Consider the following 19,844-nt stretch of genomic DNA (forward strand, 5'->3'; position numbering starts at 1 on the left):
AATTCATTACGCTGCAAACAACGCAGGAATTGGACGACCGTTTGGTCCGACTCATGTGACGCGAACCGCGGATTACAGCCAGGTCATGGACGTCAATGTCAAGGGTGTCTGGCTTTGCGAAAAGTACGAGCTGGAGCAGATGATGAAGCAGGAAGCTCGAAAGGTGGCCAACACCAAGATGGAACGTGGCTCTATCATCAACACTGCGTCGACGTTGGCATTGATGGCGATGCCCAATTTGGGAGTCTACAATACATCCAAGCACGCCGTGTTGGGGTTGACTAGGACCGACGCTATCGATTACGCCAGACACGGCATCCGAGTCAACGCTGTTTGTCCGGGTTTCGTCGACACGCCGTTGTTGATTGAATCCACGAGAAAAGCCCTGGCTCCCACTATTGACAGAATTCCACAGGGACGCCTTGCATCCACAGAAGAGATTGCAGACACCATCTGCTTTTTAGCCAGCCCCATGGCTTCTCACATCACCGGCGTGGCTCTGCCTGTGGATGGTGGTTTTACTGCGACGTGAGCGGCAGGGTAGGAAGTTGGGAGTAAAGGAGTCAGATAGATGCTGCTACGTCATAGTATGGATATCAACATTGAGTGACCTGTATGTGAAGTTCTCTGGGTATCTCAACACAAGTTACTGGTGAACCAAAGTAGACCGAGGAAATGAAAGACGTGGACTGCTCTAGAAGTAACAGATAGCTTCCTTAAAGGAGATGTGAAGAGCTAACATTGTTCAATTCTTCCCATAATGATCAGCAATATATTGACATACTCGATTCATGTTCATTTACGGGAGGTGCCTGCATTCGTCGTTGAGGACGTCACATGTTCTGACGGCGCCTCGACGAACTCTTGATCAAATGGGAATACCTGTTTCAAAAAGGTGTGCAAGAGGGATGTAAAAATCCATAGGTTTTAAGGCAAGCTCTGCAGCGATTGCGAATTGGATTGGGATAAGGTGGTTTCATGCAAAATAAGCTTTTGACTCAATGTCGAGTCTTTGCTACAAGTATGAAAGTTGCCGACACATCACTGTCCCGGCTGGTCGACACGATACAAATCTTCTGCAACGTTGAACCAGCCCTCATATTCGACTTGGTCTTTCGTCTCATCGAGGTCAAAATGGTAATGCCCGCCCTTGGAGGTCTCGCGGTCTAGGTCTCCGCCGCTATCCACCGTGAAGCAATGGGTATGTTCATGTCGCAAATCGAACCCGCCATCATCACCAGAATGGAGGACGCTCAAGCAGATCAGAGGTCCAGTGGGATCATTGGAGCCACCAAACTCCATGTCAAAAAATCTCAGCCATTCTACCAACTCCTTGCGAGACTGGAAGGGATTCTTCGGGAAGTCGGGCATGACGTGCATCTTGGCCTTGGCGGATTTGAGGATGAAGACACCACCAAGGGAAATTAAATTCTCCCCAAAGGTGGCTTTGAGCCCGTCTTGGATCGATTGAGTAAAATTGAGTGGCCCTGTCCGTGCCTTGGCCTTGATGTGTAGAGCAGGTCCAGGAAGACCCTGAGAACAGTATAGGTTGCACATCAAGCCAAAGCCGGTGCTGCTGGGCAATGGGCAACAAACAGGATCGTTGGAGGGGGTGATTTTGGCATAGTGTGTGCGATTTCGGATGGCGGGAGAAGAGGTCGAAGAGCAGGGGTCGGCGGCGGTGCCATAAGCGTAGTTTGGCATCAATTCGGAATTGTGGCCAAGATGGAAGAAAGGGCCGGCTCCTGCTCCCAGCAAGAAACCGCCTGACGCGGGGAGATTGACATCTTGAGCAATGGCAGCGAGGTCGTACTTTCTAGTGAGGTCAAGCTTGGATTCGAGGTAGGGTGGCCCCCCAACATCGGCAACACGGGTAGAGCCAGATAAACCTGGAGCGGCAAGGTGGTAAGGGGGCAAGGTGAGGTCTGGTGGTGTCTCGACGTCACATGACCAGTGAGCAAAGTTGGTGGACAGACCAGAGGAAATACTGGCTGCCAGAGAGGAGAGGGAGGGAGGAGAGAGGGCACGGTGCCTGACAGGTCTTGTGTGATCAGACATGGTGAAGATGGGAGACGGAATGCGGATTCCCCGGGTCAGTGTATTGGAAATGAGATGTGTGGTGTTTGTGTAGGCGAGGATGGGTAGCTAGCTATATATGCATGTAGCCGACTGCCGTACTCGGCACATTGTCCTCCCCGATGATGTTTGGAAAGGTTAGAGGTAGGGGATGATGTTGCACATTTGGTTGAATTAAGGTCTGGCAGGGATTCTCCACAGCACTTGCGGAGAGTTTCCATCGTCGGGAGTGCTATAGTAGTGGCATGGCGGCCACGTTGGTTAGTGCCAAAGTCAGTCTGTATTTTCAGGTACGCCTACTCATAAACCCAAAAAGATGGGAAGAGTTCAGGTCATGACATGGGATATTGAACGACGACAGTGTGTTGCGACTCGACAAGAGCATTGACGTGATATTGACTGTTGGTGGAGTGGATTTGATGGCTGAGGCGCGAATGTGTGGTTCTTTCGTAAAGGTGGATGTAATTGCTGCGATGACGATGATGAGGATGAGGATTTGGCAAGAACCTTCTGTGCCCATGTGACTCCTTCCAAGCCTCACGTCAGTTGCCAAGAATTGAATTTTGAATACTTGTACGAATACTCGAATACTCGTACCGGCATCTCAATATCTGTTGTACCTGCACCGCCACTACCGCCACCATCGGCACCACCGGCACCACCAATGGCACTGGCACTGGCTCTCGTTCTGGCACCGTCTCTGTACTGCCGAAGTACCAGGCTCCATAGGATCATACAGGTAGGTGGGAGTGTCACGACAACACCTATAATAGCCACTATGGCTTCGATCGACATGTGGGACATTGAAGTGAACGGGACAAGAGCAGTTCATGCTCAATCGCTCAGATATTGTTTGTAGGATGTGGAGGAATTGGAATGGGAAACATCATTGAGAGCGGCATGTATGATTTATTAACTTTTTGAATCAGGTCAAGGTGCCATAGCCAGAGGCTGTCAGGCTGTGTCGTTCTGAGATTTGATGGAGGCCTCACAGATGGCATGTTTAGGGTCTCTGTTGATTGACGGATCCTGCCAGAAATGCATACCTTGTGGGAGGTAGGGGGGTAATCTGGTAATGGAGTCCTAGTACTTAGTACGCGCGATTTTGACCCACCGCCACCACGAGCCATCTAAGGAGGGGAGCCCAAGGTGAAGCCCACCTAAGGAGTAGCCCACGAGCCATCTACCATTTCATCACAGATTACGCCCTCCCAGATTCTGGATAATGTCTACCTCCCTTGCCAAACGCTTTCCAGGTTCTTGGCTCTTCCACGAATCATTTCATCCTTATGCCCCTCACCAGATTCTGGTCTCGTCCAAATTCTTAATTCCCCGAGAGTACTCCAGGCAGACTCCCCTCCCCGCAAAAGCCTTACCATCTCTTCGACCTTAGTCGGTACCCTACCGTGCCTGCTCATGAATCTTCGCCACCCCTATCCATCCCTCGTAAGTAGTTATAGTAAGTTGGTAGTTCGTATAGGCCATGCCTCCAAAATCCGCCTTAATTTACTTCTATCAAGTCTCCTATCGCATCACTCTAGTTCAGTCTACATTTCCCAAACTCCGCCCCATTCATTTCCATCAAAACTGCCAATAGCTTCCATCGACTCTTCCAACGTAACCTTTTCACTGTGAATTTTCTCAAGCATCCGGCGTACTGCTCGATGACCATTTGCCGCAGCGAACTTCACCGCTCTCTCATACTGCTTGCTGCCACTTCCAGTCACTTGGGCTCCTGCGTTGATGAGTAGCTGCACCATGTCGATTCGCCCATGTTCTGCCGCTCCCTCCAGCGCCGTTCTTCCTTCGACCTCGGCCCCTGCCGCATCAACGTCTGCTCCTTTTTCCAACAAAGTTGAAGCAAGCCCCAGATACCCGCCTATCGCGGCAAATTGTAGAGCCGTTGCTCCATGGTCCCAATATGCTGGTGCGTTCACCTCGGCTTGGTGTTCTAGCAAAAGATTGACCATCTCAACAAGCCCGCACTGGACCGCAAATTGCAATGCTGTATACATCCCTTCCACGTCAAACTTTCCACTAGTAGACGCGCCAGCTTTCAATAGAATCTCAACCATTGTCGTATCCTTGCTAAGCATTGCTGACCCTAGAGCACTGGTCCTGGAATCTATCCAGGTACTGTTCGCTCGCCGGACCATGCCGTTGGGATCTGCACCAGCTCGCAACAGCATCCTCACCACGCCATGCCTTGAATCCCCACCAGGGCGAATAGCCATCCCAAAACAAGACTCACACTCCTCAAGGTCATAACAGCCACAGTCAACCAGTCCTTCATCGTTTGAAAAGTGTGAACAATTGTTAAAGGTGTTGGGATTCACACCATATTCAAGCAAAACCTTGATCTTCTCGGTGTCAGCCTCGGCGATGGCATATTGTAAGGCGTTGCACCCAAAGCCGAGACTGAGGCCTTTATACCGAGCTAACCTGCTTTCCATCACCATGTGCATCGTCCTGATATCGGACTTAGTCGCAGCGAGCAGAGCCGGCTCGTTCGGGTCAGCACCCATGTCCAGAAGGTAGCGAACGACTCTGATATCACAATGTTCAATAGCTGCAGCAAGTGCCAGAAAGTGTGTAGGAAGAGCATTGACGTCTGCCCCGCTTTCCATAAGTAACTTGATCACATCAAAGTCACCCTTTTCTATAGCCACAATAAGCGCCGTCTTCTCGTCGCTCATTCCTCTCACGTTGGGATTCGCCCCAGCAGCGATCAACTGCCGAATGCAAGTAATATCTCCCACTGAAATTGCACCTGGTAGCACCGAGTGAAGAGTTTCATATTGTGAGAACTCGACCGCTGCACCAGCAGCAAGAAGCATCTGTAACATGGTAGTGTCTTGCTTGATAATCGCTTCCATGAGTGGTACGCTGTCAAGGCTCAATGTAGAAAAGGAGCCATTCCTTCGGAAAAGGGGTTGGTCTAGATTTGACGTATGTTCGAGCAGCAATTTGATCATCTCCGGTTGGCCGCCGCGGATGGCCAAACACAAAGAGCCGCCCAGTGAACGTACGACAGGTGACCGGTAAGGCGAGTTGTCACTGAGGAGAAATTGAAGCAATGCGAGGTCACCTCGACGAACAACGTCTTCAATGGCCGCACAGAGCTCCTTCCCACGCTCAAGTTGTACACCAAATGCGAACAGCATGTCCATGATATCTTTCTTGCCATACTGTATGGCGGCTGTAAGTGTCATGCACTGTCGTTTGGGGTCAAAAACGTTCAATCTTAGCATAAGGCATACCTCTTCTTTCGTGCAACGCTCAACTGCTGTTGCGATTGCCGCATGCGGGACAGAACTCTTTGACTGAAGGAGGATCTTCATGATGTTTGAACTATAGTGACGGACGGCGTGTCCTATGATTTCAGGCGTGATTGGAATACCGTACTGAACAAGAAGTGTGACGGCGGCACAACTGTCTGCCTCCACTGCCAAATGCAAATCGTTCTCTGTCGCGCGCGCTCCTCTGTCCAACAAGTCCTTAATCAGCGTGATGACTTCACCATCTAATCCATACTGCACCATTGCTTTTGATATGACGCCGGTAATAGCAGATGTGTTGGCACCGGCGTCAATCAAAGCACGTATAACCATGATAGTGCGATTAGTGAAAGTGAAGCTGTCCAATAGGTGCCTAAGGATTGGTTTTCCTAATGGGCTCTGTTGAATTGCGCCTGCCTGGAGGAGGATAGATGTAATCTCTACCAGACCCCGGCTGGCTGCAGAGAAGAGATCGTGGTTCTCTATGCATGCGCCTGCTTTCAACAAGATCTTCACAAGGCCAATTCTGTGACTTTCAGGTAAAGGAGAATGACGGCTCGAAATTGCTGTAATCAATGGCGGGAGGGTACACTTCAGGAATTTATTAGCGTCTGCTCCGCGCTCCAACAATGTCTCTGCAACAGCAACGCTGCCCAATTCGCAGGCTCGCTGGAGTGGTGTAACCGTTCTGCCGCCGGACAGCCTGCACCGTAACTCATCAGGATGAAACCCAGTATCGAGTATTTTGTTGATATCGCTAACGTCTTCCACTTCAATGGCAGCGGAAAAAAACTCTTCCAGGAGAGCCTCAGCGGTTGGTCCCGTGATCTTCAAGACCTCGTCGAGAAGTCCAGATTTGGAGCATCCATTGATCGTTTCGTGAGAAAGTCTTTCCTTCTTCGGCTCGTCCTCAGCGAAGAAGTGCGTCTGTTTTGGAACCCGGCTAGCCTTGTTGGACAGCATGAAAACAAAAGTCTTTAAGATCGCGGACGGATTTGATGAGAAGGATGGTTTCAGCTCCGTTCCCGGTTTGTCGAAAGAAATCAAACTCTGTGGAATCGAGCTTTCTATAGATTGAAATGTTGACGTGACGAGGTTGTGCATGGCCGTTAAACATAGTTCGCTATCGTTATCGTTGGTGATTTCTGGCATGCTCTCCAGCTGTGTGAACAAATCTGGCACATGTGGCCGAATACCGTGAAAAGGGGGATTAACTATTCTAGCGAGTTAGCATACCTTGTGGGAATGGAAGTTTGATCCTTCCAACCAAAGAAACTCTTGACCTACCTCCGTAAGTGAAGGAGGAGAAGAAATTCGTGAGAGGAAGAGAATAGTAGAGGGGCCTGGTGGAGTGGAACGGGGTTGAGGTGAGAGTGGTCGGGCGGGAACGCGAAGGGATTGTCGCCAGAGGGAGAGGCGTTCTGATATCCACACCTTCTGGCGTAGGTGGAAGGCCACCTAGTGCTAGCATGAGATGTCTGGGCATTCAATAATGTGGGATAGCACAAATACCCTGTAACACTGAGGTCGAGTTGCTTCCATATCGCGAAACCGCCTTCTTCACTTTTTGGGAATCTAGGGGAACGCCGCTAAGGTAAACTTCGCTCTCTTTGCCAGACTCTCTTTTCCGCTCTTTGATTTTAGAATCGACAAGCAACCATTCATGCTGGGCCAGACCTTTGCGGAAGTTCCACTTTTTGAATCGAGTTTCTAATTGTGATTTGCTTTGGGTGCATCAGCTATGGTCCTGCATGACACTGGGAGATGACACTGAGAGGAGACACAAAACAGAGGCTTACGTGACGTTAAAGTCATGTTCCATCCTCAACTTGACGATGATTTCTTCGATAGTGTAATTTTCAACAAGATACATGGACCAAATATGGTCCTTGAGAGGTTCCCATGCATCGGCAGGATGGTTGCTCCGTATTTGAGTAGCCATTCTGCATGCCTTGTCGTATGGTGGTTGATTGTTCGAGAGTTGTTGGAGAGTTCTTTCTGAGTGTTTTTATAGATAGGACGACCTTTCGATAGCACTGCGACCTACCTCTTTTGGGCGTTGAGATTAAGATTTTGGCAAAAGCCTGCATCACAGAGATCAGGAGGGTGGGGAAGAAAAGGATGAAAGACCTGAGGAGCACAGTCGAAAGCTTAGAGCATGCATTTGATTGGGAGTCCAAAATCTGGTTGCAGATGTTGTTTGCCTTGCATTAGTGCACAAAAGGATTGGCTACCACCAAGCTGACATCAAGGCTCTTGTCTCAATGATGATCCGCGAGAGGCCACGCCAATGGGCAGGGATGAGGACCTGGTTTCGTCTGCACCTCTTCATATTGGGCACGAATAAGATATTGGCCTTATCCAATGGCGTCGGCGAGCGAGCAGGACCTCGCTTGATGTTGAAATCGCAGTTTTCAATATTACGTAGACTAACGGCCCCAGCCGAGTTTAGAGGATCTCCCGAGCGGTATTCCAACCGTACTGCTTGATGTTCTTTTCGGAGAGCCGAAGGAAACCAGGCTCAAATGGCTTGCTCAGCTATTTGGCAATTGATATCTGGAGGAAAGACAAGTCATCGAGAAATACCCCACCCGATGTTCAGGGCGAGACTTTGCAGCATGGGCGCTCGAAGGATTCAGCAGGTCAAACCCAGAGAGCTTCAAGGCTGACTCGTGAAGTCCAGCAGACCCAAGTGCCAGAGTATCACAATTTACAGGTGAAAGTAACTCTTTTACTTCAGAACGAAAACCATGATTGCCGTTTGCAGTTTGGTACTAGAGGGTGAGCGAGGTCGCGTCGGGTGGCTTTGACCTCAGCTTTGACTTAGGTGCCTAGGCTCTTGGCTGAGCGGTCCGGCGGTCACGGGGGCTTGTGCAAATAGTCATTCCCTCAAGAACTTTTGATAGCCTCCCTTCATATCCAATCATTCTTGCAATCCCTCCACCACATGGATTCGCGTAAGACCTCTTCCTACAGGTGCCCCCAGGCGGCGCTCCTTTCCTGGGCCGTAACATCAATCCAGTTACGGTAAGTAGCCCGCGCGTCCTCCATCATCATGATAAATTTTCAATGGAGGAGCCCGCCTCGCTCTTTCGGAAAATGCCAGAGGAGAAACGGGTAGAGCCGAAGTCTGGTTAAAATGGACCACTTTCCGCGCCCAAGCGGTGTCTCCATCAATTTGTATAGGGTACCGTTTCTCGAAACGACGCTCGAGTACGACGGCGAGGGGGTCATAACGATTGCCCGGTCCGTGTTCCTGTCACGAAGATTGGCGCAGGCGCAAAGTTCGATGGCCCATCGACGACTTCGCTCGTTCCACTCCCCTTATGGCCACTGATGCTACGGCACAGTAAGTCTAGCAGCCCTGGTCGTGGTTCACCGCCTTCGGCAGCTTTGGCATCCTGATGTTTCACTTCTTCGGTGCCCTCATCGGATTCTGGGGCGAGATAACGGGTTCCGACGCCATCCACGTGCTCGACATACTCTGCACGTGCGTCTATGCCGGCGTCAAGTCCTACCTAACAAGTCCGGATTACTGGTTCGTCGGAATGCAGCTGGTGAGCAGGCTCGGGTGCATGATCGTGGACGTTCTCTACAAGAAGCTCGTGGTCCCGAGCATCTACCACGAGTGGATCGCGAGTTACGGACTCGACCCGCCCGACGAGGGACAGCTGAAGTAGACGAGAAGGGTGCACACAATGTACGGGATGATGGACAGGTCCATAACTTGGTCCGAACGCTGCTTGGGATACAAGCCGCGAACATTGACGAAGCTGAACAAGAACCCTCTGATGAGCCTTAGAGTACCTATATATTTACCATGTGATGAATGTACACTGACTCGCCGCACCATAGTTCAGGTCACGTCTTCCGAGTCATGAGAATTACTCCCCTCGTGTTCCAATCAATGAACCCATTTACTCCAGGCCCCTCGGCCCCCATCGGCCTAATTTGTCCGCCGCCCCGGGGGGCCAAGATTCTCCCCACGGGGGGCAGTCCTCCGCGACTTAAATTTACTACCCGGACCAGCGTAAGCATTCCTTGCTCATTCGCAAGATTTGTATCTTTCACTATCGGATACTGAACCAGTGGGTCCAAAGCGTTGAATTGAGGAGTTGGCACGGGCTGAGGTATAAGAATCATCTATATACCCGACTTCCTATTGCCCGACAAACTACACCATACTTTGTCCAACCATCAATACTTGCAAAGGAACACTGCAGTCATCATGGACTCCTCCGTCGAGAAGGCAAATCAACAGCAGCAGCTCGAGACCATGAACGAGTTTGACCCTCAAAAGCCAGAAGTGATTCAAGCTGAGGGCGACTTGGACGTTGGAGCACAGATCGTCCAACAATTTGGCACTGATTTCACTGATGATGGTAAGATTCTCAGTAATGGTGCTTTCTGATGGGGACCCGCTGATAGTTTCAAAGAGAAGAAAAAGGTACTTCGCAAGATCGACTGGCATGTAATCCCTCTCGCAGCTTGGGCCTGTGGTCTTCAATTCGTAGACAAGGTTTGCCTCCCTCTGACGCAGTGCTACGATTGACTTGAGCTGACCTGCTTTCACCTCTAGTCGGGGCTTGGAGCAGCAGCAACATATGGTCTTCGGGAGGATCTGGGCCTCCAAGGCCAAGAATACTCCTGGTGTGTCTCGGTATGTCCATCCAGATCTCGTACACGCCTTTTGATCTGCCGCTGATCATTATTGATCCAGATGTTCTACTTTGGCTACTTGGCTGGGGCCTTTTTTGCTGGTCGCTGCCTTCAGTACTTCCACGCTGGCAAAGTCATTGGAATCAGCTACTTCATTTGGGGCTGTAGTCTGCTAGGCTGTGTCGGCGCTCAAAACTTCGGTACTCTTCTTGGCCTCCGATTCATTCTTGGGTATGTTCAAATTGAGATCCTTCTTTCTCATGGTATCTAACCAGGACGTTTCAGAATTTTTGAATCTTCCCTCGTTCCCGGCCTGCTCTTGATGTGAGCATTTCCTTCCCAGAATTGCGGTGGACATTTGTCTAATTCATCTACAGCACAACAATGTGGTACAAGCAACAAGAACAATCACTTCGATTCGGTCTTTGGACGGTTACAAACGGGATCATGCCAGTCCCCTTCTTGATCATTTATTGGGGTATGTACACTCAATCTCTTAGGTGCGGCCCAGACTGACTTCTTACAGGCCTGGGACATGTCAACTCTGGCCCTCTGGTGAGTCTAAGTGTGCATCCGAACATTGCTCTAGAGGTCTAATCACTTTTCACTCAGGTTCCATGGCGATTGATCTTTCTGCTTCTCGGCCTTCTAAGTTGTGTAACCGGAGTTGTACTTGTATGGCCTATTTGATGCCGAAAAGCAGCCGCATTCGCTAACGAGAAGCTTCAGTATCTCTGGATGCCAGACTCCCCAGTCAGTGCTAAATGGTTGACTGACCGAGAAAAGGCCATTGCCATCAAGCGTGTCTCAGAAGACCAGTTGGGCGTCAAAAACAGTACGTCCATTGTGCACTCGATACACCTGAGAGTTCTCTAGACTGACATCCATACCTAGCTCACTTCAAATGGGCCCAAGTAAAAGAGAGTTTGCTGGACTACCGATTCTGGATGATGGTCTTACAGATGTTCTTTTCTCAGGCCGCCGGCAATGTTACAACCAACTTCTTGGGCATCATTATTAGGGTATGGGATTCTTGGTATACAGTCCGCAGCAGAATATTCGAACTGACCTGTCCCAGGGCTTCGGCTATTCAGCGTTGAAGGCTCAGCTTTTCACGGCACCGAACTATGCGACCCAGGTAAATCACCACGTACCAGAACATTGAACTCGTCACCTAATCATAATTCCAGGCCGTGGTACAAATGCTGGTTTCAGCACCTCCGACGCTATTCACCAGTTGGCGTAACCTCAAACAACCGCTGGTTGCAACTGCGAGTATAGTCGCTCTCGTCGGAGCAGTCCTACTCTATGTAACACCTGCCGAACCCGAATTCCAAAACCGCCGCTTGGCCTCGATCATCATCATCTCCTTTTCTGGAGCCAACTACACCGTCGTCATGGCTATCATTGGGACAAACATGGCCGGGTTCACCAGAAAACAACTCTCTACTTCGACGGCATTTTTCCTCTACTGCGTAATCAACATCATCACTCCTCAGACATTCTTGGGCTCCGAGAGTCCTCGATACCCGACCGGTCTCACCTTTGTTTTGACGTAAGTTCACATAGCTGTGGAGGAAGTCAAGACTTTGTCTTCCTCCCAGTCGCTCTTTTGAGAACCTTGCCCTAACTCTTCTTCTATGACAGCTTCTTGTCCGTCTACATTGCGTTGTCGTTCTCGACTTGGACTGTGATGAGGTTGGAGAACAACCGTCGTGATAAACTGGCATTGACAAACCCGGCGTATACTACTGGCGCGGCGAACATGGATGAAATGTCCGGTCTCAGAGACGAGACAGATATCCAGAACAAGCATTTCAGGTACTCGGGTTAAGCGACCTCGGCCCACACAATTTCCTTGTGCTTGGTGTCATGTTGCTGAACCAAATACTAAAAAGCTCGAGATCAGTGGAAGGTGTATATATGGCTCGGTAGACGAACAAGTGAATGATCCACTGATGGCTTGGGTACCGAGGTTGTCGATGCTATATAGTTTCACAGATGTGGTTAACCAGCCTTCTGCACATAGCCGATAATCATCACTAAGATTTGCAATAGTACTTACTATATGTGAAAAGACTACTTGACCTGTCAGTTAGGTTTGTCTTCTCTTTCTTTTGTTTGAGATGGCAATACCTACTTATAGGCCACTGCGCCGCCAGGTCACTTGAAAGCAGTATGCACAAATTCGGATCCAACAGTCTTGAATTGCTGCCTATAGCTTTGCTAACAATCTTCCATCCTCGGCCTCTTGTTTCTTCAATATTCTCCTGAGTAGTTTTCCTGTTGGATTCCTCGGCAGGCCATCAACAAACTTCACCCCACCCCGCAGTTTCTTGTATCCAGAAGCTTTGGCAGCTACGAGATCCTGGATCTCTGTTGCTATGCGAGGTAGCTGAGACTGATCAATGTCGGGCTTAGGGACGACAAAAGCACGTGGGAGCTCGGTGGCCTGTGTATCATCCCAGGTCGCTGTCACGCCGACATCTTGTACTTGAGGATGCTGTCCAATGATTTCTTCCAGTTCCGTTGGTGATACCTGGAATCTGTACAGTAGAACAGATCGTTAGCGGGCCTTTGGTTTTGTTGCAGATCGCGCACCCCCCTGCGCTCACGGTGGTCCACATACCCTTTGTATTTGATCACATCTTTGATTCGATCAATGATGATGAGATATCCATTGCTGTCAAGGAACCCGACATCACCGGTCCGATACCAGCCTGGTTTCAGCATGCTCTCACGAGTAGCTTCCTCGTTGTCCTTATAGCCCCTATTGTGGAGATCATTGGATGTCAGCATTGCCACCATGTCGGCACCCCTTTGTTTGGCATGACCTACATCATTATGGTTGGGCATGAGACACAAACTTCTCCAGGCGTCCCGACAGGCACATCTCGAAGGTCATCGTCTAGAAACCGGATGCCGATATTGGAAAGCAGTGTGCCCGTTGCTACAAGTGGAGCCCCTTCGTCGCGGACACCGCTCTGTGAAATGCATGAAGAGGTTTCGGTACAACCATATGCTGAAAGGAAAAACCTCAAGTCAGAAAGGATTCGACTTAACCCAAAGTGAGTCAGGTGCTTTTTGCCACTTACTTTGACACAAGGCAACCCTGGGAAACTGCTTCCTCAACTTCGTGGCTACATTGGGCTATCAACGGACATTACCTCTCCTGTTGCGTCCAAAAGGGGATTTGTTGGCAGATTTACCTTCAAGACAGCTCCTGCGCAGGAGAAATACTCTAGATCTGGGTATTTATATCTCGACACAATAGGAGATTCCGATAAGGCTAGGGCCACTGTGGGCACCAATCTAGCAAGGGTCGCCCTCTTGTCTTGCAGTAACTAGATATCAGGAATAGTAAGCTCACGAATTATGGAGGCGGGAGGTCCATAGGTAGTACCTTGCAAAACGAATCCATGTCAAAAGAATGCATGAGACCGATGTAAGACCCCAGCCATGGACCCATCAGTGCGCAGACGTAGAGCCCATAGATGTGTGAGACTGGCCTTTGGTTAGCGTGATACCCTGACCGGGGACTTCCTCCATGTCATGCAACATACGTGGCTATGAATGAACCGTTAGTCAAGATTGCTCAGATGTATGAAAGAAATGTCCACGCTTACAGGAAAGAATATCTCTCTCATACTTCCTCTCCAATTGTCCTCATTATGGTAACGTAGCATCTCGCAAATAGCAATAAGATTGTGATGTGAGAGCATAACAGCCTTGGGTGAACCTGTCGTACCACTTGAGAGCACAACCGCACCACATTTCTGCCGCGCGTCTTTACCGTCCAAGACATACACTTCAGGAGATATTCGCTTGTTATCTTTCAGGAAGTCATCAGGAAACTGGTCTCCATCAGCATGATTTGGCAGCCGGACCGCTATTGTGCACAGATGTCGAGGCTCAACATACGTAGGGGTGTCCTGGAACTCTATCGAGTAAAGTCACGAGTGTGATGTCTGTCACATTCCCAGCCAAACGGACTGCTTCGCTCATCTTCTTCAAGATCGAAGCATCCGCGATGACGATCTTCGGCTTAATGATTTTGATCGCGTATGCAAGTTCCTCTGCAGTATTGGAATGGTTGATTGTACTGCCACATCATATCAGTAGCTAGAAACGGGTCAGGGACACCCGACGAACCTGACAATAGCACCGGCCGCCCATACTCCATGAGCAGCAAGGATATAGTCAACCTGTCCAGCGAAAATTCAGTCTTCCCCCCGAGGTTGCATTCAACGAGTTCGACATATTGGGAAAGGTTCAGCAAGGTAAACTCACGCAGCTTCGTGAAACAATTGAGACAGTATCGTTCTCGCAGAGTCCATGACTTGAGCGTAATGCCTGGGCTACTCTAAAAGCCTCCTCTCGCAAACCACCATATGTGGTCTGCTTGTTGGTGAGAGTATCCTCGCAGATCACCTTTTCAGGATCAGTGTGGCAGACATTCTCCAACATAAACTGGGTAATGGAGCGATCAGTCCGCAAAGGCACGTTTTGTGAGGAGTATATGGGAGCCATGTTGGCCAGACACGTGCAAATTGTTCGTTGTCCCTTTCAATCCTCAGAGGGATAACCAAATCACGTCAATGTATACTTTTAATCTGTCCGCTAGCTTCTTTTGTGGCTATAGGCCTTCATTTAGTACGGAAATGGGTTAATTCCGCCACAGGCATAGATATCAAGCGTCAAAGCACATGAACCGGATACGTACCAGACTTCGTGCGTACGTCCATTTACACCGGTGGTGTAGAACTATTCCCCTTCTCCAATACTATAGCCCCTGCTTGGCGCTAATCATAGAATTGAAACGCCATGTCCGTAGAAAAATGGTCAATGTACAGGAGATTAGCTACGGTAGTCTAATGCCATGATTGTCGTATTATAAGTTTTATAGGTTCAAGTAGGTTCATCCGCCGTGTTCTCTGCTTGAATATCTGTGAGTTGAGTCTGGCATTGACAAACGGCGAGTTGACTTGACAGACATTCCGATACAGCAATGCTGAATACCTCACAATGGAGATATCTCGATGGGTCTCGAAACGACAACAATGCGCCGAGAAGCTTGGTCAACCCCTCCATGAGCCAACCCCGCAAAATCAGGTAAGCAGGTTTGTTTGCCATGTGTAACATGAAGTCGGACTAGAGTTGCCGGGCATCAAATTAACGAGCCGACCTTTGCGCCGGAAAGTTGAAACTCACACCAATCGTTCTCTTTGAGTCCTGGGCAAGGCTCGCAGCGACGCGTTGTCATCGTGAGCCTCGAAACTTATGTCCTTTTGAGTTTCCCGATACTTCATTGCCGACTAGTGATGGCCCACACCTGGATCACACTTTCCCCAGCAACGTCTGACAGTCCAAGGCACCGAAGAACATTGACGGCCGGAAATCTACCTACGCATAGCTTGTTAATTCCGGAGTCAAGGACGTATTGCGGATAATGTTCAGTATCAAGGCGCAGACTCTCGACACAGCTGGACCTGTTCGTCCTTCTCAATCATGTGAATCGAAAACATTTGGACTATGAGGTTTTCTGTGGATGAAAAGTTCTTTTGGCCTTATAATCAGCCTATCCTGATAATTCCTCGATGGAGGAAATCCTGAAAGTCGTTCCCGTCTTGCCTCCCGCTATTGACACGTTCAGAAATGCTTCACCACTTTGGCACCCACCGGATGCTCAAGGGATCTATGGTGGAATAGGCATCGCTCAGAGCATCAATGCTGCGCAGGCCACCGTCTCGACTGACTTTGCTGTACACTCAATGCATGGCAAGTTTCTCCTGGCGGGCAACGCAGACGACATGTTGGAATACCGAGTGAGTCGCTGTAGTGATGGAAGAAGCTTTGCAACACGGACAGTCCGTACATGTCAGAAAGACAGAATTATCTTCATTGCAATCATCAGCTTTGCCCGCGATATACCCACTCCGAGCAGCAAATCCCTTGTACATCAAGAACCAATGCCCCGAGACATTTCTCTGCCTCCTCAGAGCACTAGATTGGACGAAACTAGTGTTCCGTATGTCAACAAAAAAGTCGGCATGACGAATCTGAACTCGAGTCATCCACATGATAAACGCATCCATCAATGGACGAGGACAACTAGCAAGATATCTCCTGCAGGTGGGATTCATGCGCATATATCTGCACTGTCATACATTTGCGATAGCTACTTTGTCGGAACAGTTCCACACGTACACAACATCTGGAACTTTGTCAAGCCACCACTCACAGAGTTCGATGATGGAGAGTCGGACTTGTCAGCGCTGTCACCAATTCACACAAGGATTCCTCTACCGGATGATGGGAGGACCGCAAATAATGGGAGACCACGCATCAGTATGATGGTGACCCTCAGTCATACTATGCTGTTTCACGCTCCAAAGGCCATCAAGGCCGATGAGTGGATGCTTTCAGAGCTTACAAGTCACTGGGCTGGAGACGGTCGAGGAGTCGCCACCCAGAAGATCTGGTCCAAGGATGGCACATTGCTAGTTACATGTATTCAAGAAGGGGTCATTCGTGTAGAGGACAACACCCAAGGTCGAAAAACGCCCGCCGGTAGTCGATTATAATAGTGGATAAATTAGTTCTACTTGATAGATTGTCTACAGGTCTTTCTTAAAGGTGAATCATAATAGAGACTTAGGAGTCTACCTGAAATCCACATCAATACCCGTAGAGCGAGTAGCCAGGGTAATATGGCACAGAAAGACAGACTCTTCTGTCCTCGCCCAAAATTTCGCTAAGTGTCAGAACTTCGTCCCCGAGATTCGTGTGTCTCCACAAAGATCTCGGCGTCGGAAATATGTACAACAACTCTTTGGGATCAGAGAAGAATTCCGCTTTATTTCCAAGACACGCGGGGTTGACTTGCACTATAATAGATTGCATCCAGACAAGGGTCTCCTACTCGGGCCGGGGGTCGGTTAAGTACCTTTCGAAATACATCCAGCTTTCTGTATTCTCTTGATCTATCTATGTACAAGTGAAAGTGTTCCAAGTACACCTTGAGTCCCGCTTTAGCCGTCTAGAACGACCCTCTTGCCGCGGACTACCTCCTCAAGACTTCCAACATGAGTAGTCTCTCCGGAATCCGAGTTCTTGAGCTTGCAGGGCTTGCTCCAGGACCGTTCGCCGGTTTAATGCTCGCTGACTATGGAGCAAGCGTTCTACGCGTTGACAGAGTTGTTCCACCACCAACACCAAGCCCTGATGTTCTTGTCCGGGGCAAGTCGTCCATTACCATCGACCTCAAGTCCCCTGCGGGCCGCACAACATTCCTAACTTTGATTCGCAAATCTGATGTTCTCATCGACCCATTCCGTCCGGGAGTTCTAGAAAAGCTCGGCCTGGATCCAGAGACCGTTTTGCTCAAGTTGAATCCGAAACTGATCGTTGCCCGCCTCACAGGATTTCGGAGAGACGGCAAATACGCAACTATGGCGGGACACGATATCAATTATCTCGCCGTTTCAGGAGTTCTGCAAATGTTAGGTCCAGCCGAAAAAGTGAGCTCCGATGGAAAAACTCGAACCCTTCCTCCTAGTCCGCCTGGAAATATACTTGCAGATTTCGCAGGTGGTGGCCATATGTGTGTCACTGGAATTCTTCTGGCCTTGCTTTACCGCGAACGAACTGGTCGTGGTCAAATCGTCGAGGCCAACATGGTGGATGGGGTATCCTATCTTGCGACAGCTCCACGACAGTCGCAGAAGATTCCTGGACAATGGGATCGTCCTCGAGGGGAGAACATGGTCGATGGAGGATGCCCATATTATAACGTGTATGAGTGCAAAGACCCGGGAACCTACATGTCTGTCGCTGCATTGGAGCCCCAATTCTTCGCCGCATTGTGCAAAGGCTTGAAACTAGGAGATCAAGATTGGGGTGGCAAACGAGATGATCGCCAGAATTGGCCCAAGATTAAAATCGTGCTTCAGGACACTTTTCGGAGAAAGACACGGAAAGAGTGGGAGGATATCTTTGATGGTACAGATGCTTGCTGTCTTCCTGTTTTAACGCATGAAGAGCTGGAGATGGCGGGATATCAACAACGTGCTGGAGTCACCTTGTCGCAAAGTCCGGCGGTGGACACGAGTCATGATGGGTGGAAAATCAGAACACTGGAGCGAGGTGAGGGCGGAGATGCAGTCTTGCGAGAATGGATGGGTTGGAAGAAGGGAATTGATTATGACGTTGGAGACCAGGGTATTGTCTTGACTCCTACAGCCAAGTTGTAAAGTATCAAAGAGAGTTTCCTGAGCTTCGTAGGTGACCTGATAAGCACAACCGCTTGCAGATTCTATAGCCTCAATGCAGCATCGGTTCCTTCATAAACTGGACCTCCTTTGTCTGTTGTCGCAATATACCCGGACCAGATCCTTGACAGTGACATTGCTGGAAGATGTCCAGAATGGTGGTAATGTTTTCACCGCCTCCAATACCTTTCTTAGGCCTACAACGCCGCGAGTCGCGTGCTCACTCGGAACGGTGTCTCCTGATACGTTGAGAGAACTGTTGAAGACTTCGAGGGATAAAGGACCTTTGTAACCGGTTGCAAGAACCGCGGCAGCCACAAGCTCCACAGGCATGTATGCCCCTCTAGCGATTTCAAAAGGGTACAGTCTGTGCGATCGAGACCAGGGTAGCAATTTTGGCGTTTCTGAGTCCGTGGGGCCAGCAAAGGTCCGGGGATCGACAAGCTCAGCATCCCCCACTTGAAAAAAGAATATCTTGTCTCCAGGAACGCTTGCCACTAGCGAGGCAAGTGATAGGGCCAACAACTCAATCGATTCTTCGAGAGTGGGATATATCCGGCCATGGAGGGCCGGGTTGTATGGATCTGCCCATTCGACAGCAAGGACGTTGAAAGCGTCAACTATCAGTCCCACATTGGGTCTGTTGGCGCAGCGGACTGCCTCCCATGATGAAGACCAGGTGTTTCTGGTCGCCCAGGAAAGGCCCTCATAGCCGATTTTCAACATCCGGCCTCCATCGGCCTTGGAAAACTCCGCTGCCATATCGCCCATCTCGGCCAAATCTTTGGCAACAGTCTTAAGGTCTGAAGTCACGCCGGGATCGTTTCGAATGCTTGCGCACATGAAGACAAGGTCGGTGTCAAAGGCTCGCATGAATGGGAATCGCTTGGCTACCAGATCTAGGGTTTCTCGACGTTCTCTTGGGTCTTTGATCCCTTCAATTTTCCGTAACGGCTGTGTGCAAGATATTCGCATTCCCAATGATTTGACCAAGTCTCCAAGCTTTTGTGCAACCCTAAGATTGTCCTCGGTCTGCTCCCAAAGCTTCTCTCCGTCAAGGCCATGCTCTTCAAGATAAGCAGCCCAGCATTCGTCAAAGAGGTCGATCCACTGGTAGCCTGCCTTTGCCGCGGCTTCTAGTCGTGGAGTCAACTTGTGTTCTCTCCAATTTCCCAGTGATAGAGTGGCGATCCCTAATTCATTGTCTATATGTTTTGGCGGCCACCCAATTGGCCGAGGGATAGCCAGCCGGCTACTCATTGTCTTCGTAGTGTAATGAGACGAATGGGCTGCTGATGTTGTTGTTCAGTAAGCATTCCACAGGATGAGATACGATCGCGAGGTCTGCTTCGTATTGATTTGATAATGACAATTTTGTTTATATTCCCTGAGAACAGACGTCATTGGGTGTTTAATTTCATTGCTTCTCGAAGGTTTGATGGAAGATCCCCCGCAAATTTGCCCCGGAGCCCAAATTAACGGCCCGTGGCTGCTAGGGGAACTTTTACCGGTGTCTAAACTTTGGAGGAAATCCGTCGGCCAATGTGAGGAAGAGAAACAT

General features: G+C 49.6%; 4 protein-coding genes across 4 annotated transcripts; 2 read left to right on the forward strand and 2 right to left on the reverse strand.

The window, feature by feature from the left end:
- Positions 1 to 1,041: 1,041 nt before the first annotated feature.
- Positions 1,042 to 2,196, reverse strand: PV10_01807 (uncharacterized protein; the record flags this gene model as incomplete). The annotated part of the gene is made up of 1 exon (XM_016366052.1): positions 1,042 to 2,196. Exon 1 carries the CDS (start codon positions 2,056 to 2,058, stop codon positions 1,042 to 1,044), a length of 1,017 nt encoding a protein of 338 aa, XP_016229701.1. The 5' UTR covers positions 2,059 to 2,196.
- Positions 2,197 to 3,623: 1,427 nt separating this feature from the next.
- PV10_01808 (uncharacterized protein) lies at positions 3,624 to 7,296 on the reverse strand (the record flags this gene model as incomplete). Its single annotated transcript, XM_016366053.1, has 4 exons — positions 3,624 to 6,568; positions 6,642 to 6,812; positions 6,867 to 7,078; positions 7,154 to 7,296. The coding sequence occupies 4 exons, from the start codon at positions 7,294 to 7,296 to the stop codon at positions 3,624 to 3,626; spliced, it is 3,471 nt and encodes a 1,156-aa protein (XP_016229702.1).
- A 1,384-nt stretch (positions 7,297 to 8,680) lies between these two features.
- Positions 8,681 to 9,034, forward strand: PV10_01809 (uncharacterized protein; the record flags this gene model as incomplete). Its single annotated transcript, XM_016366054.1, has 2 exons — positions 8,681 to 8,703; positions 8,746 to 9,034. 2 exons carry the CDS (start codon positions 8,681 to 8,683, stop codon positions 9,032 to 9,034), a joined length of 312 nt encoding a protein of 103 aa, XP_016229703.1.
- A 420-nt stretch (positions 9,035 to 9,454) lies between these two features.
- PV10_01810 (uncharacterized protein) lies at positions 9,455 to 11,847 on the forward strand (the record flags this gene model as incomplete). Its single annotated transcript, XM_016366055.1, has 13 exons — positions 9,455 to 9,736; positions 9,791 to 9,873; positions 9,934 to 10,014; positions 10,075 to 10,244; positions 10,299 to 10,337; positions 10,391 to 10,491; positions 10,540 to 10,568; positions 10,626 to 10,688; positions 10,743 to 10,848; positions 10,908 to 11,035; positions 11,092 to 11,151; positions 11,204 to 11,568; positions 11,661 to 11,847. Exons 1-13 carry the CDS (start codon positions 9,583 to 9,585, stop codon positions 11,845 to 11,847), a joined length of 1,566 nt encoding a protein of 521 aa, XP_016229704.1. The 5' UTR covers positions 9,455 to 9,582.
- Between the last annotated feature and the right edge of the window lie 7,997 nt (positions 11,848 to 19,844).

This window comes from Exophiala mesophila, assembly GCF_000836275.1.
Source record: "Exophiala mesophila strain CBS 40295 unplaced genomic scaffold supercont1.1, whole genome shotgun sequence".
NCBI lineage: Eukaryota > Fungi > Ascomycota > Eurotiomycetes > Chaetothyriales > Herpotrichiellaceae > Exophiala > Exophiala mesophila.